This window comes from Rhinoderma darwinii, chromosome 1 (assembly GCF_050947455.1).
Source record: "Rhinoderma darwinii isolate aRhiDar2 chromosome 1, aRhiDar2.hap1, whole genome shotgun sequence".
Classification (NCBI taxonomy): Eukaryota; Metazoa; Chordata; class Amphibia; order Anura; family Rhinodermatidae; genus Rhinoderma; species Rhinoderma darwinii.
Genome location: NC_134687.1, coordinates 373,991,441 through 374,017,074, shown reverse-complemented (window position 1 = coordinate 374,017,074; position 25,634 = coordinate 373,991,441). Strand labels below are relative to the sequence as shown.

Below are 25,634 nucleotides of genomic sequence, written 5' to 3'. Positions count from 1 at the left end.
CGATAGCTCGGAGAACTTGAGGATGTGGCCACTCAAGACAGACTTCACCAATTCTGGATCCATTTGAAGAGCACGATCAGAAATAATATACCCCAGGAAAGGCAAGGATTTTTTTCAAGTATGCACTTCTCGAGTTTCACGCATAGCTTATTCCTCCTTAACCGCAACAAGACTTGGCGTACATGCTTCCGATGAGTAGATCAAGATGTCGTCCAGATACACCACCAAACAGACATACAGAAGATCACGGAAGATTTAGTTTACAAATTCTTGGAACACAGCTGGAGCATTACACAGTCCAAAGGGCATTACGAGACACTCATAGTGACCGTCTCGGGTGTCAAATGCTGTTTTCCATATGTCCCCATTGCAGATACGGATCAGGTTATAAGCCCTGAATAGATCCAGCTTAGTGAACACCTTGGTTCTACGAATCCTGTCAAAGAGCTCGGAGATAAGCGGCAAGGGGTACTTGTTCTTGATCGTGATTTGGTTTAACCCATGGTAGTCAATGCATGGTCGGAGTGATCCATCCTTTTTCTCCACAAAGAAGAATCCAGCTCCAGCTGGCGAAGTAGACTTCCTGATGAACCCCCTCTCTAGGATCTCCCTGACATACTCTGATATTCCTGGGTTTTGGGCAAGGAGAGAGGATAAACACGTCCACGAAAGGGAGTGGCTTCAAGAAGCAGCTCGATAGGGAAGTCATAAGGACGATGAGGAGGAAGGATTTCTGCCTCCTTTTTGCTAAAAACATCTGCGTAACCAGCATATGGTGGAGGTAGTCCAGAGAGAAATTGAGGCAGTGGAGAGACGACAGGTCAAACCTGAGGCAGACAGCGGTGAAGGGATCTGGGTCCCCACTGGAGGACCTCTCCGGAATTTCAATCGAGGACTGTAGCGAAGCCATGGCAATCCCAGCAAGAGGGGTTAATAGCTTTGGTTAAGACGTAGAAGGCTATTAATTTAGAATGGAGGACTCCTATCTGTTGTCTCAGTGGCTTAGTGATAGACAGAATAGGGTCGGGCAGGGACTTTGAAACGTAGGTGCCAATTGACAAGATCTCTTATCCCGGCGAACTTCATAAGTGCTTGATAGTGCTGCTTCAAAATTAAAAAACGATTATAATAAATGTGTATTATCTAAATCCTTGAGCCATAAACTGTGCAGAATAACCAACCAAACAAGGTAAAGGAGCAAATAATGACTATTGAACTATCCGAGATAAGCAAAGTAAAAGTAATAGAAAGTCTTAGGCCTCATGCACACGACCGTAGACGTGTGCACGGCCCGTGTCATCCGCGGCCCGCCCGTAAATCATGGGCTGTGCACACATTGATTTCAATGAGCCCGGACCGCAAATGCGGCCCGTAAAATGACATGTCCTATCTTTTTGCGGTCCGGGCTCCCGGCCAATGCACGGACCGTGGAAACCACTGTCGTGTGCATGGGCCTATAGAGATTAATGGGTCCACAATTCACCTGCAGATTTGCGGTGAATTGCGGCCGCAAAAACACGTTCATGTGTATGAGGCCTTATGTATATTGAACTTTAGTTTCATACCACTGGTCGTTGCACAAATATCAGCTTAGCTTCTCTTGCATGGACAACAAAGGTATCCCTTTTACATTAAGAGAATTAAAAGATATACTGTACCAAAAAAACAAAAAACATTTTTCTTTTAGTAAATTCATCATTTTTATAGATGGAACAATCTCAACAGATACAGATGAATTTCTTGTATGGGAACATGATGAAAACTTGTGTTGCAGGGTTATAAGTGTAGGGTCACTACAGTAAAACAACCATTGTCTGAGAAGCACTCCTTTTCCCTGGAAATACGTAATACTGTATATCTTTTTCTATTTTACTGCAAACAGACTTCAAAACAAAACTGCAAATGTTATTGACCAGATTCCAGGTTGTAGTGCTGTGGTGTAGATACAAAGTCCAATTTTACATTGTTGCCTGTAATGTCAAGTACATGTTATATGGTCTGGACCCAGTGAAATGGCTCTGACGAGGATCCCATGTTTCAGTAATACAATGTTTTATCCCTATAGTTATTGGTGTATACTAGTATATCAATCTGCATACAGAAAGTCGCATACAGCGTGCCTGAGACCTGTATGTTACTCCACAGTCACTGCTTGGGGAACACTGCTATAATGAATAGTATTTAATAGAATAAGATATCAACTTAATACTGTTTATGAATAATAAGCTTAAATTCATTATTTTTATTTTTTTTTCTAATTGTATTGATTTGTCCAAAACCATTTGTAAGCTAGCGGCTGACAAGATGACAATGACTGATGTTTTTGCCAACTTCGAGATGTTCACATTGTGCACTATGAAAAATAAGCTGAACTCTGAACATCAATCATCTTCTAAGTCACATCACTCAGCATCAGTCCGAACAAGTGCTGTCTTTAATTCTATACTTTCCTAATATTAGGAATAGCGATTGAAAACAGGCACTGGTATCTATGGTTAACACATAAAATGTTGCAACTCTAGCCGTCAATTGCATTGACATCCTACTTAACTTTTCAATAAAACATTTTTTTAGTTTTTACCTCTTCCCTTCTTGCTAGCCATAGCTTACATTTTTTTTAAATTAGCATAGCTGTATGAGGCTATGTTTTATGGAGAAATTATATATTTTTTTGCCATCATTTGAGGGTACATATACATTAGTGTTTTTTTTTTCTTTTGAGGGATAGGGAATAGTTATTGTTTGTTTTCTTATTTTGATACTGTTCACAGTTCACACTAAATTTTTCAGGATATTGTGGTCAGAGGAAACCAAAACCAAAACCTCTTTGTTTTATACTAAATATGTCAATTTATTAAATTGTTTGCAGAAACTTTTGATCGTACCACTGTCACTATTGAACCCAGTGATTAAAGGGTTAAGTGATCAGATGTTTTTCGAATCCTGGCCATTACAATGCGAGCTAAGCTTTTATTAGACAGCCACGCACCTACTTCATGGTGGCATGGGACACCCCTGCAGGGCCTATTCTACATCATTGTAGAAATGCGGTGTGGACGAATAAGGCCCCTTCTAACAAAAAAAGAGCAATTGTACCAGTGAGCAGAACTACTTTTAGAAACATACAACTTCCAAGAATTATATACAGTATACAGAAGAGGTCCCCAAATATTATATGTTGTGATAAAATATAGTACCAAAAATTAGTGGCAAAATTCCCCTGACACTCCACCAGGGGCATAACTAGGAAAGACTGGGCCCCATAGCAAATGCTTGACCGCCCCCCCCCCCCCTGGGTGCCACAAGCAGCCCCCCTTATAAATAGTGCCCAATGTAGAATGTGCCATACAGCCCCCCTGTAGACAGTGCTATATAGCCCCGCCTATAGACAGTGTCACACCCCATTTGTAGATAGCGCCCCCACCTCCCCCTTGTAGATAGTGCCATACAGCCCCCCTGTAGATTTCGCCATAAAGCTCCCGCTGTATATAGTGCCACACAGCCCCCCTCCCTTGTATATAGAGCCACACAGCCCCCTTTAGTAGATAGTGCAGCACAGCCCCCCCTTAGTAGATAGTGCCACACACAGACCCCTGTAGATTGCACCATACTAAGCCCCCTGTAGATAGAGCCACAGCCCTCCCCCTTGTAAATAGTGCCATACAGTTCCCCCATGTGTATAGCTCCACACAGCTCCCCCTTGTGTATAGTGCCACACAGCTCCCCCTTGTGTATAGCGCCACACAGCCCCCCCCCCCCGTGTGTATAGTGCCACAAGGCAATGGTGCATCTGAGAAAGTTGTATCAGTTTTATCAGCCAGGGAGATGTCACTCAAACATGGAAAAGTGGGTTTGGAGGCAGGACTATGTGACTCTTCAGGATAGCGGCACCGCCCATGACCCGTTAAAAAGTAATTAGCATATAGGGCGCGCCATTTTAAACACAAACACACACAAACACACACACACACACACACAGTGCCCCCTGTAGATAGTGCCCCCATAGCCCACTGTAGATAGTGACCCCCATAGAGCCTCTGTAGATAGTGCCCACATATGGACTCCAGAGCTGCAAGGCAATAGTGCTAACCATTGAGCCACCGTGCTTCCCCTATAGATAGTGCTCCATGTATAGCCCACCTCTGTAGATAGTGTCTCACATATAGCTTCCCCTGTATATAGTGTCCCACATATAGCCCACCCCTGTAGACAATGCCCTACATATAGCCATCCCGTAGCTAGTGCCCCACTGCCCCACAGGTAACCCACGCCTGTATATAGTGTCCCACATATTGACCACCCCTATAGAAAGGGCCCTAAAAAAATAGCTCCCCTATAGATAGCCCACCCCTGTATAGTGTCTGACATATAGCTCCCCCTGTATATAGTGCCCCACGTATAGACCCCCCTGTAGATAGTGGCCCACACCCCCACATATAGACCCCCTGTAGATAGTGGCCCACATATAGACCCCCTGTATATAGTGGCCCACATATAGACCCCCCTGTATATAGTGGCCCACATATAGACCCCCCTGTAGATAGTGGCCCACATATAGACCACCCTGTAGATAGTGGCTCACATATAGAGCACCCCTGTATATAGTGGCCCACATAAAGACCAGCCCTGTATATAGTGGCCCACATCCCCACATATAGACCCCCCTGTAGATAGTGGCCCACATATAGACCTCCCTGTAGATAGTGGATCACATATAGACCACCCCTGTATATAGTGGCCCACATAAAGACCTGCCCTGTATATAGTGGCCCACATCCCCACATATAGACCCCCCCTGTATATAGTGGCCCACATCCCCACATATAGACCCCCCTGTAGATAGTGCCCCACATATAGACCCCCTGTATATAGTGGCCCACATATAAATGACCCCCTGTAGATAGAGCCCCCACTATAGATAATGCCACTCACAGTTTTATTAGAAAAAAGAAAAAAACTTTACATACTCACATAATCCCGTTCCCGAGCAGTCCGATGGCAATGCAGACCTGCTCTCTTCTGAGCTATGGCTGCTACTGCGGTAGTTACACCACTGCTCTCCACCATCCTTGATTAGTATTAGGCATTAGTACTCAGTTAGAGAGTCCTGCACTGCACAGCAAACTTTATGTCAATTTGCAGGACATAGTGAAAGTACTGCAGTTCCGTGAAGTAGTGAGCATTATATCCTCACTGCTCCTCCACACTGTATAATCCTGACATGGTGCACTCACCATAGCTGCTAGGAGTAGTAAGCTGAAGGAGATGCTCTAGGAGAAGGGACAGACTAAGATTTGCACTGATTGTTCTCTGTATATGCATATGAAATTGAAAGACGTTTTCAGAAAAAAACTCAATCAGTGGCATAACTAAAGGGGTCTTAGATGGGACCAGGCCCCATAGCCTAGGGAGCCTACATGCCCCATTACCACATCAGGCCCTTCAGGGCCCAGCACACAGCGTCCTGGCGCTGGCCAAAGTCGAAACATTAGTCCACAACACAGCCGGCGAGTGGGAACATACCCTAACTTTCACATGGACCAGGTAAATTTTCGGAGGGGCGGGGGGCGTCCAAAAGTTTCTAATTACACCCCATACCTCAATCATTCTCTGAGCCTTATGTTAAAGTTGTAAAACCTGTTCTTGAAACAGTCATCTTTTTAGCAGCCAATGCTTTTGACAACATATAAAGCGAAACCTCTCCAAGAGACTGCTTTTATGAGAAGACCACTCCTCATCAGGACCAGATTTGACTGTAACAGCTTTTTAAGTCCTTTATATCCTATGCATGCTGTTCCTCTTCTTTTTTTTCTGAGAACTACCACTCTAGAATATTTCACATTTCAATTTGGAGTGGTCGTATCAAAGGGATTCCTCTGTATATACGTTTTAGGTATTGTACAGATGTATCCACCCTAATGTTTGCTAGAATTTGATTAAGGACTCCAATTTCTCATTAAAGAAAATCAATATAATTTTTCGACATGCTAGCAACAACCTTGACAGGCTGTAAACCACATCACAACCACTGGGTGGCCACACAGACACATATAGCATTGATATCTCGTGACAGAGTATTGCAAAATCATGTTTATTTAAAAAGTTGGTAAACCCAGGCCACACATGTCAGGATATATTGAGATATCAAGAAAGGCAAGGACTGACACATAGGGCCCCACATCAGGATACGGATGCAGGAATCCTTAGCTTAACTCTGATAACTTGCAGCAGCTTGATAACTTACCACTTAAGCCATTGAAAACCATTTAAAAAGTCAAGTTAAAGTTTCTTGACACTGTGTATTTAACACATCAATACTCAAGTTAAAGATTGCTACATCTATGTGTTGAGATAGGAGGAAAGGTAAAGACTGACACATCTGTATGCAGGAAGTGTATTTGGAGTGTTACCCTCAGAAGCTAATAGAATCTATCTATCTATCTATCTATCTATCTATCTATCTATCTATCTATCTATCTATCTATCTATCTATCTATCTATCTCATATCTATCTATCTCATATCTATCTATCTATCTATCTATCTATCTATCTATCTATCTATCTATCTATCTATCTATCTATCTATCTATCTATCTATCTATCTATCTATCTATCTATCTATCTATCTATCTATCTATCTATCTATCTGCAAAGTAATACAGAGAGAGATTTCTTACCCTGTAAACATATAAATAGAAATATGCATTTGAAAAATTACAATATATTGTCATTTTTTTTCCATTACCTATCTTTTCTGTTTCCATATCTTTCTTCCATTTATCAGTTTTCTTTCTTACCTACTGCAGAACACAATAATTGTTGAAAGGTAACTCTAATAAAATGCATGGTTGACTTATTTTTCATTCTGCCCTTAGTTTATCTATAGTATGCAGTGGTTCTTAATTTTAATATGATTTATATAGACCTATGCATCTATTGTTAAGAATGACAGCATCCATATATTAGGTAGATTGATCGATTAGAGTCCTAAATGACGACCGTATACAGAATAGCTCCAAAGGTAAAACCTTAAAATATACAGGAATTGTTTGGGTAGGTTACATGGTATCTACCTTAGAGCATGCCCAGACGTGGCGGAATTCTTCCGCAACTGTCCGCATCAATGCCGCACAGAATCTGCGTTGCAGATTCTGTTGCGGATCTGCCCAAAATGTGCAGTAAATTGATGCGGACTAGCCGCTGCGTATTGAGGTGAAAGTACTTCCCTTCTCTCTATCAATGCAGGATAGAGAGAAGGGACAGCACTTTCCCTAGTGAAAGTAAAAGAAATTCATACTTACCCGGCCGTTGCCTTTGTGACGCGTCCCTCTTTCGGCATCCAGCCCGACCTCCCTGGATGACGCGGCAGTCCATGTGACCGCTGCAGCCTGTGATTGGCTGCAGCCGTCACTTAGACTGAAACGTCATCCTGGGAAACCGGACTGGAGGAAGAAGCAGGGAGTTCTCGGTAAGTATGAACTTCTATTTTTTTTACAGGTTGCTGTATATTGGGATCGGTAGTCACTGTCCAGGGTGCTGAAACAGTTACTGCCGATCGCTTAACTCTTTCAGCACCCTGGACAGTGACTACTGACGTCGCCTAGCAACGCTTCCGTAATTACGGGTGCACACACGTAGTCACCCGTAATTACGGGTGCACACACGTAGTCACCCGGAATTACGGGAGCCCCATTGACTTCCTCAGTCTGGCTGTAGACCTAGAAATACACATAGGTCCAGCCAGAATGAAGAAATGTCATGTTAAAAAACCAATACGCTCCGCAGCACACATAACATCTACATTACATCTGCGGACTTCATTGCGGAATTTTGAATCTCCATTTAAGTCAATTGAGAAATTCCGCAATGAGTTCGCAACCAGTCCGCCACACGTCCGCAACAACCATTGTATGCTGCGGATACCAAATTCCGCACCGCAGCCTATGCTCCGCAGCGGAATTGTCCGCAACGTGCAAACGAACCCTACTAAAAAGCTGTGGAAGGCAATGGAGAAACGGGTCCGCTGCGGAGCAATTCCACCACATCTGGCCATGCCCTAAAAGTAAAAAAAGGAAGATGAGATCAGTCCCCCGACTTAAGGATTTGCAGCTTTCTATGAATTTTAAGTAAATCACATTCGGTTCCAGCTCACAAACTTCAACCAATAACATTTTCTGACAGTTTGATATGTGAGCAAGTGATGCACTTTCTTGTTCAATTTTCCCTGCAGTAGTTTAAGTTCTCTTCTGCAGTTTTTGCTAATAACATTATTTAAGTGAATTTCTATTAAATATTTCATGCAAAGTAACTTCTATAGTGGAGCTACACGTTGAAGAAAAATGTCCCTGAAAGTTTTTTCCTTAAAGAGGATCTCCAGGATTATAAAAACATGGCTGCTTTGCTTTCTTCCAAAAATAGTGCCGCACCTGTTTTTGTACGCTAATGTAACTGTACCCAGAAGATTTTATTTGTATTCTGAGTTGAGATGGTCTTTATCATGTATAATGGTCTATAAATAATAGATTACAAAGATTAACTCTGTTGCCATCCCGTTTTTGGACAATACATTCTGAAAGTGATTTTTTTATATATATATATATATATATATATATATATATATATATATATATATATATATATATATATATGTCAGGATTTGTGGGTATGTGGACACACTAGGCCGCACCGCCGTAGCAGGGAGGCAGCTGACCAAACAACAGGGAACCCCAGCAGTACAAAGTCCCGCACAAGGGTACCTGGATAGTCCAGAAAGTGGCCGCAGCTCTGGCACAGAAGGAGATGGGTGCAGCAGGTATCGCCAGACGTGGCGGATGGCAGCAGGTGCCGCAGTTGCGCCAGACGTGGCGGATCACACTGGACGGGGCAGATGGCATAGGACGTGGCAGATGACACAGGTGCCGAAGGTTGCGCCAGACGTGGCGAATCCCTCTGGACGTGGCGGTGCAGTAGAAACGACTCCAACTAGTAGGCACAGGAACAAGAATACAGCACGGAATACAGGAACAGGTAACAGAGCACGGGTAACAACTGGAACGGGACACACTAAGGGACCATTTGCAAGACAGACTTGGGATATACTAACAACGCTCAGGCAAGGATCAGACGGGCTGGGACCTTCTTATAGTCCAGGAAATCATGTGTGCTGATGATGATGATTCTCTTCATGTGCGCGCGCTGGCCCTTTAAGTGCGGGCACGAGCATGCGCGCGCACCCTACGAGATACGTGGCTGCGGGCTTTGGGAGGTGAGTAAACCCGACGGCCCGCGGCCATGGACGCTGCAGTATATATATAAATATATACACAGTCCAAATACAGATGAACACAGCACTCCACAAATCCAGAAAATCAGGCCATGTGCTCGTCACCAGGGGATTAATCAATTCCTGTTTTTTTAGATAGAGAGAAACATAGAACGCAGTAACGGCACCAGGACTTCAAGATAGATGAAAACAGGGTGGAGTTATTCACCTCAAGACAGTGACGTTTCGGTTCAACAGGAACCTTTCTCAAGCTAAATATCTATCTTGAAGTCCTGGTTCCGTTACTGCATTCTATGTTTCTCTCTATAAATATATACACAGTATATGTGTGCATGTGTATATATATATATATATATATATATATATATATATATTTTTTTTTATATTTTTATTTATTTATATATATATATATACACACAGTATATGTGTGTATGTGTATATATATATATATATATATATATACATTCATATATATATATACTCATATGTGTGTAAATATATATTCATATATATATATATATATATATATATATATATATATATAAATATATATATCACTTTTAGAATGTATTGTCCAAAAACGGGATGACATAAGAGTATATATATATATATATATATATATATATATATATATATATATATATTAAAAAAAAGTAAGCAAAAGCAGGTTCTGTGTATTGGAAATGGGTGCAAGCCCTTGAACATCCATCCAGTATCCAACTAGGGCAGGGGTCTCAAACTCGGCCTGGTAAGTGGGCCACATATAGAAAAAATGGGAGGTTGACGGGCCGCATTACTTTCAAATTTGATACAATACAAAATTATTGTTAATCAATTAGTTATTTGAAATACTATAACACTATATTACTATAATAATAATAATACTACATTACTATAATAATAGCGCTAGGTTTAAAATTTAAGAGAATTCTCCACGTGCTTATTTCAACAATACAGTTTTCCAGTTTAAGTGTCGCTAAATGCAGTCCGGCGGCTCAGTTAGCAGTGTTTGGCAGACACACATGTCAAGATTGGGCAGCCCCTTTTTAGATAGTGCCACAGTGCCCTCTGTGGATGCTGCCACAGTGCCCTCTGTGGATGCTGCCACAGTGCCCTCTGTAGATGCTGCCACAGTGTCCTCTGTAGATGCTGCCACAGAGTCCCCTGTAGATGCTGCCACAGTGCCCTCTGCAGATAATGCCACAGTGCACTCTGTAGATAATGCCACAGTGCCCTCTGTAGATAATGCCACAGTGCCTTCTGTATAGAATGCCACAGTGCCCTCTGTAGATAATGCAACACACCCCTAGATAATGCCACAGTGCCCTCTGTAGATGCTGCCACAGTGCACTCTGTAGATGCTGCCATAGTGCCCTCCATAGATGCTGCCACAGTGCCCTCCGCAGATGCTGCCACAGTGCCCTCCGCAGATGCTGCCACAGTGCCCTCCACAGATGCTGCCACAGTGCCCTCTGCAGATAATGCCACACGCTTCCCAAGTAGATAACTCCATTGGGACTCCCTCTAGGAGGGGAATCCCCAGCCAGAGCGTTGCCGACACTTTGGGGATTCCTCTACTGTTGGAGCCCCTGACGTCACTGTCCATACACAGTGATGTCAGGGGATCCTCCTGAACCGGAATGTGATATGTGGGGCAACCCCAGAGCCGGAGTCCCAGAGCAGAGCACTAGTATGGGCTCTGCGCCGGAACTCTGGGAATGGCATTAACATCAGTGTCCATATATGGACAGTGATGTCAGGGGCTTGCCCAGAGCTGGAGTCCCGGAGCAGAGCCGCTTCTAGCACTCTGTCCGGGATTCCAGCTCTGCTCCTGACATCACTGTCCATATATGGACATGGATGTCAGGGGGCAACCCCAGATCTGGGGTCCCGGGCAGAGCACTAGTAGGCTCTTCCTGGGACTCCAGCTGTGCTCCTAACGTCACTGGGACTCCTGCTTTGGGGAAGTCACTGACATCACTGTCGCTGTATGGACAGCGATGTCAGAGGCTTCCCCAGAGTCCCAGAACAGAGCCTATACTAGCACTCTGCCCGGGACTCCGCTCTGGGGAAGACCCTGACAACACTGTCCATATATGTGGACAGCGATGTCAGGGAATTCCAGAGTCCCGGAGCAGAGTCTGTACTAGCGGCTCTGTGTCCCACGGGCCGCAGATGACAGCCCCAGGGGCCGCATGCGGCCCGCGGGCCACGTGCTTGAGACCCCTGAACTAGGGTATGGAATAAACAAAGGAGAAAGGCCCCATTGAGTTGGGCTGAAGCATTGCAGAGGTGAGTAAAGTCCGCTTTTTCACTAAATTTGAACGGAGTGCTGCCATCCTTTGTTTATTATATAGGTCTTTTAGCTGAACTCGAGAGCCTACATAGAGCTCTACTACGTACTTCCCTACTGCTGTGTTATGTAATCTGCAGGGAGACCAAACATAAACATCATGGGTCAGCAGCTGGTAGAGAGGTCCCTGAAAGTAGGGACCTTATTATTAACGCATGGAGAACATTCTCATCTTCAGGGGGTGTACAGCTTTATTTTTGGGTTCTAGTAGCTTGCTTAATGTCGCCTCTCTAAGCTTCCTTAGGTGAAATACAAGAAGCACTCTCCTGACTAGTCATAAAGTGTTGATTTGATTAGATTTTAGCTGACAACAACTATGTGAGTCTGACTTGCCAAGCGGAAACAGACCCTGAGTAGAGCCAGAAGCCGTGAAGCAATAATTGAATAATCAATGTTATTTCCATTTGTTTTTGCATTTTCTAAAGGTTGGTAAATTCAGACTAGAAGATTTGAAATAAGAAAATGTTTTGTTAATGTGGGCTCATGTTCGTTTTTTCTGCTTCCTTAGACTTAGCAACCTATTTGTTTTATCCATCTGGTGTTACAGAATGTTGATTCTATCTCAGTGCATTGCCAACTCTTGTGTTAGAAACTGCCCATTAACTTTAATGTGTCCTAAATTTTTCGAGTAGTTTTACAAAGTTAAAAATAGTCTATGTTGGGACTTTATATACTGGAATAAACCCTAACAGAGATACATTTGCATATATAATGTATATATAATGTTATTACAAGCAAGCCGATACAATAAGATTTTCTGGATCAGCACCTGCCTGTGACACATAAATTTCAATCTATCTTAGTGCACTGAGAGACACGGGGAGACAGCAGAAATAATTTCCCACTGGAGTCAATTGCAGTTCTTTTTAGGATTGAAGCAGACTGAACTAAAATGTGAATATGTAAGCTTTTCATAATTATTTTGTTTTCTCAGTGGACAGGCTCCTTAGAAATTATACATCAAAGGCACGCATTTGAGGGTAATATAGAAATATGCAATTAATATGCCTTTCCTTTGGCAGCGTGGCGGCTTGCTCAAGCCTGTGCCAAAGGTAATTAAACAATGGTTCAAATGGCAGACTATAGGGCTTTGAAGCTATCTGTGGGAAATGGGCTGCATAACTGTTCTTTACTGCTGTAATGTATTAGAAGTGACATTGCTAAACAAGCTCATCTTTCTGGTCCAGTAGACCAATTTAGAAGTTCACATTTGTCATCCCATGCTTGCATAAGGGACAGAATAGCTTCAGGAGAGTTCCATAAAATTTCTAGCTTTTTAAATCACCATGAACCGTGTGTGTGTGTGTGTGTGTGTGTGTGTGTGTGTGTCTGTGTGTGTGTGTGTGTGTGTGTGTGTGTGTGTGTGTGTCATATATACTATGATAAAAATAAGGTAATATTTATACTTAAAGGAATCATCTGCTTTCAAACAACCCCTCATCTTCAGATGCAATACTGACCTAATACTTCCAAGTGACTAGGTTAGTACTAGCAGTTGACATTACCGGTACTTGCTTTGTACTAGCAGTTGACATTACATCTTAATGCTTGGAGGGGTTGTCTGTTATAAACTACCCATTTTAAATTGCCCTAGTAAGGAATGTTAAGATAATAGAAAAGTGGACCCCAATCGGGACACAACTGTATTATACAAACCCTAGAGCCTCGTCACCCAAGATTCTGTTCTCTGAGTGACCGCTAGTATCCATTGGATCTCACTTTAGAGAAAATGAGCATCTACATAAGCGCCTGCAATCTGAAAAGGAGTTGTCCTATACAATACAGATGACTATTGTATACTGAAATTTAGTTAAATAGATTCTATTGTTTTTTACATCCATCTTTTGATTTAAAAAAAAATGGGAATTTTTTTTCTGTAAATTTTTCTTAGAGTTGTTGGTTAATATTGGTTGTATCATACCAGGGGTGTAGCTAGGGAGGGCAGGCGGGGCATGTGCTACAGGCGCAACTAGGAGTGAAGGAAGGGGGGTGGCATGGGTATAGTTGCCAACAGTCAGAAATTTGACGGAACTGTCACAAATTTACAGAGGCAGTCCCGGCAAATTACAGTCCCGGACGTGTCCCGGAAGCTGTCATATTCCTATGGTCCTCAGGACGCAGATACAATTGAATATTATGGCAGAGCAGGAAATTATCCACTCCCTGCTCTGCCATTCACTCCTCCTGGAGCAGAATGTCCGGCCAGAGCATTGCCAAAACATTCTGCTCCTAGAGAGAGCCCCTGACGTCCCTGTCCATATATGTCCAGGGGCTCCTCCTTGAACAGAATCCCCAGCCAGAGCATCGGCAGCGCTCTGGCTGGGGATACCACTCCTAGAGGGAGCCCCAATTGCGCTATCTACAGGGAGGGGGTGTAGCGCTATCTACAGGGGTGTGTGGCACTATCTACAAGGGGGGGGGGTGTGGCAGTAGCTTCAAGGGGGGGCTGTGTGGCTTTATCTACAAAGGAAGGCTGTGTGGTATTATCAGCAAGGGGGGGGGTGTGGTACTATCTACAAGTGAGGGCTGTGTGGCTTTATCTACAGGGGGTGTGTTTGACAGTATCTACATGGGGGTGTGTGGCACTATTTACTAGCGGGGAGTGTGGCACTATCTACAGGGGGGGTGTGGCACTATCTACTAGGGTGGGAGTGTAGCAATATCTACAGGGGGGCTATGTGGCACTATCTTCAAGGGTGGGCTGTGTGGCAGCATCTACAAGGGGGATGTGTGACACTATCTATAAGGGGGGGCAGTGTGGCACTATCTACAAGCGGAGGCTGTCCATTATGTAATCATATAGTCTCATTAGCCTCAGTTATACAATCTGTTTTAGTCAGGCACACTTTTTATTGTTATGTTAACTACCTTACATAACAATATTGCTTGTAAAATTTACAAATGGTTTTATGCTCGAGTTAAATAAAAAAAAATGAAAAAAAATTACACCTCATTGATTGGTAGAGAAAGCAAACATGGCGATGGGGAAGGAGATGTCAGGAAAGAAGTTGGGGGGAGGGGAGCGCCAATCGAAATATTTTCCCCGGGTGCAGGAGAACCTAGCTACGCCTCTATACCATATCACATATTAATAATAATAATCTTTATTTATATAGCACCAACATATGCCACAGCACTGTACAATTCAGGTGGCACAGGTACAGACAATATCAGACATTCATATGAACGTTCGTTTGCCCGATCATTGGTATGTGTAAAAAGACCTTAAGATGAAGGGTAGCTAGAAGAGACAGCCACTTAGCTGCCTGCCCTGCATTCCTGTGATCAATAGGAATTACCACAGTATATGCCATAAATGTCTGATGGATGAGGGTCCCAAACTGGGGACCCACACTTATTTTGAGAATGGGAGTCACCCTACCTGGTTACCATTTGGAGACTCTTTGAAGAAGGCTATTCTGGTTCCGTAACTCCCAAAGTAGTAAATGGGAGTTACAGAAGAACAGCGATTTATGCTGTTTCCGTAACTCCCATTCACCAAGCGGGAACGGGGTCTGGGAACCCTCATTCTCTACATAGGTGTGGATCCCAGAGCTAGGACCCGCATCTAACATCTAAATTGTCATGTGGACATATTTACTAAAGGAACAGCATTTCACTCCAAAGCACAAATTGTGGAGGTGACTACAGTTTGTGGAGACAATTTTACAAATTGTACAGCTAACAGTTAATGTGACACAGAGAGGAAGTTAGTGTGACACAAAGATGAAGAAAACGGAGGCAAATGTTTACATACTATAATGTATTCAGAATGCACTAAAAGTCTACAAGAACTTCCTAATATTTCTTCTTGTCTATAGTGACTTACAGTCGGAACGGGTGTCACTTCTTGGTACAATAACAAATTAAATTTTAATACATTGCACCAGTTTATACCAATGCTGAATGTAGGTCATACATACTTGCTGGAGCACTATCAATCCATGAATATATCTATGCCCTAGGGCCTTTCTGAGCAGCTTGGCAATGGCATTACAGGTAAATTACTGTGCAGCAATTATTTTTTTCTTTAGTGAATGTAGAGACAAATCACATGGAAAATCTTTCTTTAAATTATGGCCAATGGATGGGAAAAATCACCTTTTAAAAATCGTACTTGGTTATTTCACTGGTTATATAAGGCAGTATTCATAATAAGCTTTTCATGAATCCATTCAAAGTCGAGTTTGAAGCCATTCTTACTGGTGTCCAGAAAGCCATGTTCTGAGATTATTGTTTATGGGTTTTTCACAATAGTAAGAGGATTTAGAAGTTTTTGATTTCTATATTATTTTTATTTTATTTGCTATACAGATGTGGTCTTCCATAGCACCATAATACAACCGGTAAATAGTAATCTACCTTTTTTTTTTTTTTAAATATAAAGTGACTAAAAGCAGCCTTACTGGTTATTTCCATCTGTAAGTGAAAGCATTCTAATCAACCAATAAAGTATACCCCTTATTTTCTCATTTATAGTGACACCAAACATCTATATATAAACATCTGAATGATGAGAACATGTCCACGTTGGACATATAATAATGCAGTATCCAAATGCTTTAAAGTCTATGCAAACCTGTGTAGCCTTTTTTTTTCTTTTCATAAAATGTGTGTGCTATGTGTTTATATAATTGTTTTAAATTGACATTTATTAAAAATTGTATCTACTTTTTGTATGCACAATATACTTTACATAGAAGCTGCATAGAGCCCTTATAATCCGTATCCGTCAGTCTGCTGGACCGACGGCTCATCTGACAGCGGCTCCTGTGTGCTACTAACACACAGAATAACCCTAATACAGATCACATCTTAGTCCAGCTGACGGATTCGGCTTATAGCGGTGCTATGCAGCTTTTATTTATAGTGCATACATGGAAGCTGCAGTGCAAAAACCTCTTGCACAAAGCATATACACATTTTAAGGCACCCATGTACAAGCATTTTAGGAATGGTGTAACTCCCAAAAGGATAAAAGGATAAATAAACAAACATTGGACAATAGCCGTTAGTAATGCTTATTTTTTAAATTTTATTTTTAACATTTATTATTATCTTCTTTCCACTGGGGCTTAGCGTAACAGGGAAAATATGATCCTTCCCTGCATGGCCTACATAAAGATACCAGTTCCCCAAAGCTGTACAGAGCTTGTCATTACTCCCATCAGTTCCCTATCTAAGACACTCCCACACCCTATCTAATGCACTCCCACACCCTATCTAAGACACTCCCACACCCTATCTAATGCACTCCCACACCCTATCTAAGACACTCCCACACCCTATCTAATGCACTCCCACACCCTATCTAAGACACTCCCACACCCTATCTAATGCACTCCCACACCCTATCTAAGACACTCCCACACCCTATCTAATGCACTCCCACACCTTATCTAGGACACTCCCACAGCCTATCTAAGACACTCCCACACTCACTAGGGCCAATTTAGTAATTATAACATCGGGAAACAAAAATCCTGCCTTCCAAATGGAGAATAAACTGTAGAGTTTTTTTTTACAGGGAACCAATCATTCCTAACTTTAGCGACATAATCAAACTGCAGACTTATATTTACATCTTTTTTGCAATAAATGAATTACAGATATGAATGGGGTTTATACTGGTGATCACAGATTATATTCAGTTGTTGGCAGAAGGGGCGCAGTTATAGGTGGTGCAGATATATCAGTTGCACTCAGGTGCCTGAGGGGGCCCAAACTACCTCTGCCATATAAGAAGACACCAGCATTATAGAGACACATTGTAAGTAGGGGTCCGGTTACAGATTTTGACACCAGTCTAGGAGTTTTAAGATAATCCTGTGGTTGGCAGTGTTTCCGACCAAGGAATCTTGCACTTTATAAGTAGTTATTGATCTTGTTTACGGGGAGTAGTGCAGTTGGATGTCCGATGAACAGGCCATTAAATATTAAGTTAATGGAGTTTTAGTGTAATCTCTTCATCCTTTCCATAGTATGGTAGGTTGTAAAATACAAGGATTACTTTGTCATTTACTATGTACTAAAGTTGAGTATTTTGAGCCAATATTTTGTAAAGTACGGAAAGTAAAAGTCTATATGAATTCATTTCATTGAACGACAGCTAATGGAGCTTTGAGGCTTCAATTATGCACAGCTTAATAAAAACCTTAATCTGTATTAAATGAAATCCTTCAATAAATCACATGGAAACAATGTGTAAGTAATAATCAGCAAGCCTTGTTACAAGAGCCTGCTGTGGCAAAAGTAATGGAATGTCCTGTATAATCAGATTCCAAAAGATTTAAGAAACGCAGTCTGCGATCCTGTCTAACAAGTGCTGCCCTGCACAATCTATGTGCCGGCGTGATTGTTGCCGTCTGACTCTTTAACAAGGTCATTTTTAGAATGCTGGAAGGTCAAGAGCGATCACGCTGTTACACTGGCAGACCTGTTTTCTCTTAATTGGAAATACATGTTCTTCTGTATACTGATAAAGGATATACAGTATATTACACAAACAATCACTTATTGTAGTAGTAGTTAAGTAAAGAAATATTCCATTTAACTATTTTAGTTGTGTGCGTGAATGTTTTTGTTTTGTGTGTAATTATTTCTTATATTTTAGTTTTGTTTGTATTATTTTTATATATATTTGTTTCATTTTTTTATGTGAATATTTTTTTGTTTGTTTTTATAGTAACATTTAATTGTTCTGATTATTCTTATTTAAAGGGTTGTCCAGTTTAAACACATTTCATATAGTTGATCTTTCTCAGACAACATGATCGCATACTGTAGTCTCTGGGAGTCTATGGTCCACAACATGTATGCTGTCCACTGTGTACCTGGAGGTTAAGCTGGGCATCGGTCTTAGATCTAAAAGTGCATAGGGACAGATATAGTACTCCCCATTTAGTTCATATATTCTGTATAAACTTAATATGTTTTATTATATGGAATAGAAAAAAACAGAGCTATTGAGCATGAACTGGAATTAAGAACTATTGTATAGACAATTTACCAAAACATGGAACATATTACACAGCAATTTGAGTACTCCTCCATATTTCTCGTAAAGGGGTATTCCCAGCTCAGACATTCATGGCATATCCATAGAAGCAAGCGGGCTCGGCTAATTTCATAATTCCCATACAAATGGATGGAGACAGCCGTACGGCCACCTCGCATTCTCCACCTTTAGTTGGCGGTTGCCTCACCAGGTGGGATGGGGGTCGGGTGACCCCCATTCAGTGTACTTATTCTGTTGGGAATACTTCTTGTGAATACCTCCTTAAGACTTTTGGACTACTGTGCATTCATTTAGCACAAACTGTTGCATGCTATATATGTGTAAATATATATATATATATATTGTAATTATTGTATACCCATAAATTATGCTTATGGCAAGGTGTATCATAATGGTTAGTAACATTCACAATATGTTGGTGGTTGCCTAATAGACAATTATCAGGGTGGAGACATTGATAATAATAATAAGATGGATGTTCAGGATTTTTATATGCTAGATAGAAACCAATTATCATTAAGTTAAATTAGCTAAGGTTGAAATACCGAAAACGTTCTTTTGCTACAAACCAAACTTTGGTAAGAGCTGAGTGTGTATACGTGTGGCATTTCCATGGGTGCAAGAGGAAAGTAGAGGAGCTTTTCCTATTAACCAATCAGATTCCAGCCCTCATTTATCAGTGGACTTTCAGAAAATGAAATCTGTAAGATGACTGGTTGCTATGAGTCACTCCTACATTGTTCTCTTGCACTAGTTTTCATAAATCTCTCCCATTGGCCTGCATGCATTACTATTGCTGGCCGGCTGCAGTGAGGGCCATGCACCCATTGGATCAGACTGAGCACTTAGCACAGGGACAGTGTCAGGGACTAGATAAAGCACTAATAGAATGTATCCTAGGACTATATGGTGATTTATGTAAACCGCAGCCGCACTGGCAGTATTCACTAGAATTAGAGGTTTGCAGTGTCCCATTATGTCACTTCCACATTGCCCCTCACCTGCTTGTAGACATATATAGAAGAATGATTTGGCTTTGACATAAAGTGTCTCATCATCGGTCATCATTTATCTCCATTCTTGCTTAAAGCTGCAGAATAGAATTAAAGAAAACGTGACGCTTTAAATGAGTGGAACCCCAAATGTGTTCTACGCTTTTATTGATATACTTTAAAAGAATTTTCATTAGTTCAACTATTCAGTACCTCAGAATATCAATGTGAATTTTTCATATTTTTCCAGCTTATTGCAGTCAGTCACTCCCGGTGGCCATCTACACTATATTTTTCAGTTTTTTTTCCTATCCAGTAATTGTGCTACTAAAGTAGCTGAATTGTAGCACATGATCAAGTGTGTTAAGATTTGTGCAAGTGACTATAAAATGTATACATTTACCTTATACTTGTCGGTTCACAAATGAAGCCCTTTTTTTATCCCCGTTTTGTTTCATGGGAAATGTTCTACAACTTCATAAGTGATGTGAAGGTCAAATACTTGTAAGTGTGATAAGGTTGACTGATCTCTCAACTTTTGTGATTTGACATTATAAGGCTTTACTCTTTGCTTTTTGTTCTTTTTCTTGAGACACATAATAATGTTTTAATTTCAGAACTGCTGGACAAATTCCCTTAAAGCAGATCTGTCAGCTGCATATGCTGCCCTAAGTTATGGTCAGTTTATTATGGACAGGTCCATCCTCCTATTAGTCAAAACGGCACAAAAACATATTGTGCCATCTGGCTAATAGGAATGATAGAAGATAGAAGAATACACTGATCTTCTTGTTATAAAACTGGTGCATTCATGTATTCACTTCCCGCCTCTTCTAGTCTCTCCTCATCCCTTTCAGCAGTAATTGACACCTAGTTTAAAGAGGCTCTGTCACCAGATTATAAGTGCCCTATCTCCTACATAATCTGATAAGCGCCGTAATGTAGATAACAACAGTAGTTTTTATTTTGAAAAACGATAATTTTTGACCAAGTTATGAGCAATTTTATATTTATGCTAATTAGTTTCTTAATAGACGACTTACTTTTTACCAACTCGGCGTTGTACAGAGGAGTGTATGAGGCTGACCAATCAGTGACCAATCAGCGTCATACACTTTTCATTGTTCCAGCCCAGCATGATCCACAGCACAGTGTGATTGTGCAGTGAAAGAAGCTGGGCTGGAACAATGAGAAGTGTGTGATGCTGATTGGTCACTGATTGGTCAGCTTCATACACTCCTCTGTACAACGCCGAGTTGGTAAAAAGTAAAAACACGCCCAGTTGTCTGTTAAGAAACGAATTAGCATAAATCTAAAATTGCTCATAACTTTCTCAAAAATGATCATTTTTCAAAATAAAAACCACTGTTTAACTCTTTAGCTTCTTTAACTATGACGCTTAACTATGAGTCGAGTGTATTCTTAAATCGCTCCACTTAGTCAGATGCCACAATATTTTTTGTGCTATTTTGGCTAATAGGAGAATGGACTTGTCGTTGTAATATGCTGATCTTACTTGGACAGCATATTCAGCTGACAGATCCGCTTTAGTGGTCAAGAAGCCATTAATACATAAATGTACCCAATTTTTTAATACTTTCAAACCAATACTACTGTTAAAAATGTTGAACAGACACTCGAAAGCGACATAAATAAGGCAATATACATATATTCATAAAATTAAAATGATAAAATAGCATTATAGGTTAGATTTAGGGTCAGTTCACCATTGCGTAAATACTGCGGATTTGCCGCAACAGAATTTTTTTTGCGGAAAATCCGCAGCATATACAGTAGCAGCAAAGTCGTTGAGATTTGAACACATCTCATCTACATGCTGCGTAAATACTGAGTGGAAAAAAACGCTCAGAAATTGACATGTGGTGCAGAATTATATTCCGCAACATGTCAATTGTATTTGCGTAAATGCTTCTTATTTGTTGCCGGAATTCCCCATTCAATTCAATGGAGAGGTAAAACCCACAACAAATAGCAGTAATAGCAGCAAAAAATGCAACTCAGAAAAAAATAATCTTATACTTACCTAGAAGTCTGTGTTTCTTCCTCCAGGCCTGGATGATGTTAGAGGACCAGCCTCCTGGGATGAAGTTTTATCCCATGTCACCGCCACTGCAGCCAGGCTGCAACATTCTCCTGGGATGAAACATTATCTCAGGAGGCTGGCCTGCTAGCAGGCCGGCTAAATGCTGCAGTTTTCCACAGCGGATATTCTGGGCGAAAAACTGCACCACAGTTAGGTGCGGTTTTTCACCCGGAATTCCGTGTAACTTTACGCTGTGTGTATGCCACGTGTGAACAGCCTTAGAATAACAAGATTCAGCCCTGAAAGCCGGCAACCAAATTGTATTAAAATTTCATGTTGAGTCATTACATCTCATTAAAAAATTTAGTGAATAGTTAATTCAAACTTTAGGATAATTCATGTAATTTTTGTAGACTGTATTTGTAAGTGTAGTAGAACACAGTACATGCCATCACTGATGTAGTGTGTTTTACACTAGTGTTTTGTAGATAGATAGATAGATAGATAGATAGATAGATAGATAGATAGATAGATAGATAGATAGATAGATAGATAGATAGATAGATAGATAGATAGATAGATAGATAGATAGATAGATAGATAGATAGAGATAGATGATAGATAGATAGATAGATAGATAGATAGATAGATAGATAGATAGATAGATAGATAGATAGATAGATAGATAGATAGATAGATAGATAGATAGATAGACAGACAGACAGACAGACAGATAGATATGAGTAGGATAGATAGATAGATAGATAGATAGATAGATAGATGATAGACAGACAGACAGAAATACAAACACTATTCTAACCACATCATAACAGAGCACAGCCTAGGAATAAAAGCACAGAATATTGTGTGATCATCAATATAGAACACAGCCTGGGAATAGACAAACACTATTGTGACATCATCACAACCAAAGCTCTAAGCCTTTGTAGCCACTAGGCACTGTTCCCACTAAGGGTGTGTTCACAACGCCCATGAACACTATGAGTGACCTAAGTGATGGGGGATCTCCCGACGCATATGCCGAATGTATCCATGAGGCCTCATTGACCCGAAGTATATCAAAAGTGTGTTCTTTTTTTTTTTTTTAATGTATGGAATAGTGTTGAAATTATCACAATAGAGTACATCCTTAGAATGAATACACACAGTACTGGGATATCATCACAATGCGACACACACAGAGTCTAACAAGGAGGACATGCCATATTTTCAGTCATTGTAGCTGCAAAAAGGCCTTTTGGGCACAGGGCCTACCATCACTATAAAAAAATTATAGTTTTCCCTAGTGTCTACTAGATTGTTTGTAAAAAAAACTATTTGAATCATTCTCTTGTGATATACCGGAGACACTGGCACACCAGTGAACCATTGTGGTTTGACAACATTGCATCTCAGTTGTTTGTAGATAGATGTGACTTTAGCTGCAAGAAAATGTGATATTTATGTAGTAAACTTGACAGTTTCTACATAAAGCAAGTAAAAGTGTATTAAAGCTCCTGTCAAGCTCTGTTCACACCACTTTTGTCCACACAGTTGACTGTATAGGTTTGAGGCTAAAATAACATATCCTGTCAAACATCACCTCCTCAGCAAGTCGTAATGAAGTTAATCTGCAATGACTTAGAAAACTATTGCCTGTCTGCTAGAATGCAAGATTATTAATGCAAATTTATGACTGAGACATTGGTCAGGGACATTCAATCTGTGAGTAGCACACATATGTTATTACTTACCCACAGAACTTACTATTTCTTGAGTCTCAGAGGTAGGACTTTGCCAATGTTACTGGCATATATTTTAGATACCCTTGCATACTGTAGAACAGTGTTTCCCAAGCTGTGGGTCGCGACCCCCTGGGGTGGCGTGTGAAGACCACCAGGGGGTCGCGAGCAACTCACTGATGTCCCGGTTTCAACTGTATCTGCGTTTTGAGGACGTTTTGAGAATTCAATGCTGGAGCAAGGAGCTGACGGCAGACAGGCGCGATGTAGTGACGTCATTGCGCCTGTCTGCGCTGAGCCACACACTGCACATACTGGAGGAGCAGGATCTCCTCCACCCGTGGTGGGAACAGGCATAGGTGTGTATTTATTTTATTTTTATCAGGCACTATTGGGGTTTTGTGGAGGCAGCTTTGGGGGCATTATACTGTGTGAGGGCAGCTGTGGAGTATTATACTGTGAGGTGGGCAGCTATGGGGGCAGTAATGGGACATTTTACTGTGTAAGGGCAGCTATAGGGGTATTAGACTGTGTGGGGGCAGGTATAGGAGCATTATACTGTGTGCGGGCAAATATGGGGGCATTGTACTGTGTGGAGCAGCTACAGGGACATTATACTGTGTGGGGGCAGCTATAGGTGCATTATACTGTGTGGGGACAGCTATAGGAGCGTTATTCTGTGTGGGGGCCGCTATAGGGCATTAAACCGTGTGGAGGCGGCTATGGGGGCATTATCCTGTGTGGGGGCAGCTATGGGGGCATGATTCTGTCTGGGGGGCACCAAGGGCTCATTATACTGTCTAGGGCAGTTATCGGGGCATTTTACTGCGTGGGAGCAGCTTTACAGCATTATACTGTGTAGGGAGGCTTTATAGGGTCATTATACTGTGTGGGGGCATCTATAGGGGCATTATACTGTGTGGGGTCAGCTATAGGGGCATTATGCTGTGTGGGGGCAGCTATAGGGGCATTATACTGTGTGGGGGCACTAAGGGGTCATTATACTGTGTAGGGGCAGCTATGGGGGCATCACCCTGCTGGGGCAGCTATAGGGGCATTATCCTGTGTGGGGCAGCTATAAGTGCATTATAATGTGTGGGGACCACTAAGGGATCATTATATTGTGTAGGGGCCCACTGGGTTGGGGCCCACTCAGATGTGTTATATCCCCTATGCTAAACCCCTAGCTCTGCCTCTGATGGCCACTAATGAACAGGTCGAGTCACATAACCCACCATCAGCAGCCATAGTTGGGCCTCAGCGACGCACTGCAGCAGAATACCTTGAGCCCGCCCCATCCCCCGCCCGCACCATTGCTGTTGTTTTCGATGTTGCACAGACTTATTTTTCAAATGGAGCTAAGTACCGGCATCTAACTACGAATGATGTTAACATACGTCAGACAAAATGGGGTTAGGTACAGTAGTTGCTGTAGACAATGTTTAAAAGTTTAAGCAGAAAGTCAATGCATAAATAAAGAGATTTAAAGTAAATGTCCCCCCTTGTTTTTTCATCTAAGTAGGTCCAAAATTCTATTCTGATTAATTCTGACTATTCTGAGTAGATTTCTAACGTTAATCTGTTTTCCCTTAGTCCTAGCAGCAGCACAATAATGCGGTATCTCTGCCGCTGTGAACTAGTAGGACAGATGGAATTTTTTGTTTAATCAAACTAATCAACTAGAGTCTCCTCCCTACATAAGGACATCTATTCCCTTCTAACATGTGTTTATTATAAAGTAGTAGCCTGAGTTAGGGCGGGAAGCTTGTGCTGCTGCTAGGACTAAGGAAAAACAGATTAGCGTTCGAAATCTACTCTTCCCTTACGTCCTGCAGCAGCACAATTATGGGGAAATAGCATCAAGCTTCAGCAAGACCCTGTGCTGGAGGAATCTAATGTATGGATCCACGGATGACAAGGCTTGAAGTTCCCCAGTTCTGATAGATGTTATGGCTAGGGGCAGACACCCCTCATGTGCAAACGTTGCCAATGCACAGGAGCCCAGTATTATATAATTAAGGGATCGAAACCGTGCTCACAGTTACTGATGCACTGTTGGAATGACACAACCAAGTGTGCCATGGTAAAACATTGGAGAGTATGGGGCCCCCACACCCCACCCCCTACACAGGGCTCTCCACCACCGTTGTCCACCCTTGATTATGAACAGAAGGAAATAACCTCTTAGGATATGTAATGAT

General features: G+C 41.6%; 1 protein-coding gene across 3 annotated transcripts in view; it reads left to right on the top strand.

The window, feature by feature from the left end:
* TRPM3 (transient receptor potential cation channel subfamily M member 3) overlaps positions 1-25,634 on the top strand; it is a 480,072-nt gene that overhangs the window by 162,921 nt on the left and 291,517 nt on the right. The window contains exon 1 of one of the 3 annotated variants that reach the window (XM_075827999.1): positions 22,691-22,776. The exons of the other annotated variants lie outside the window; for them this stretch is intronic. Within the exon in view, the coding sequence (XP_075684114.1) occupies positions 22,693-22,776 (84 nt within the window). The 5' untranslated portion in view covers positions 22,691-22,692. Of the gene's footprint in view, positions 1-22,690; positions 22,777-25,634 lie in introns of those variants that run through there. 3 annotated transcript variants of the gene reach the window in all.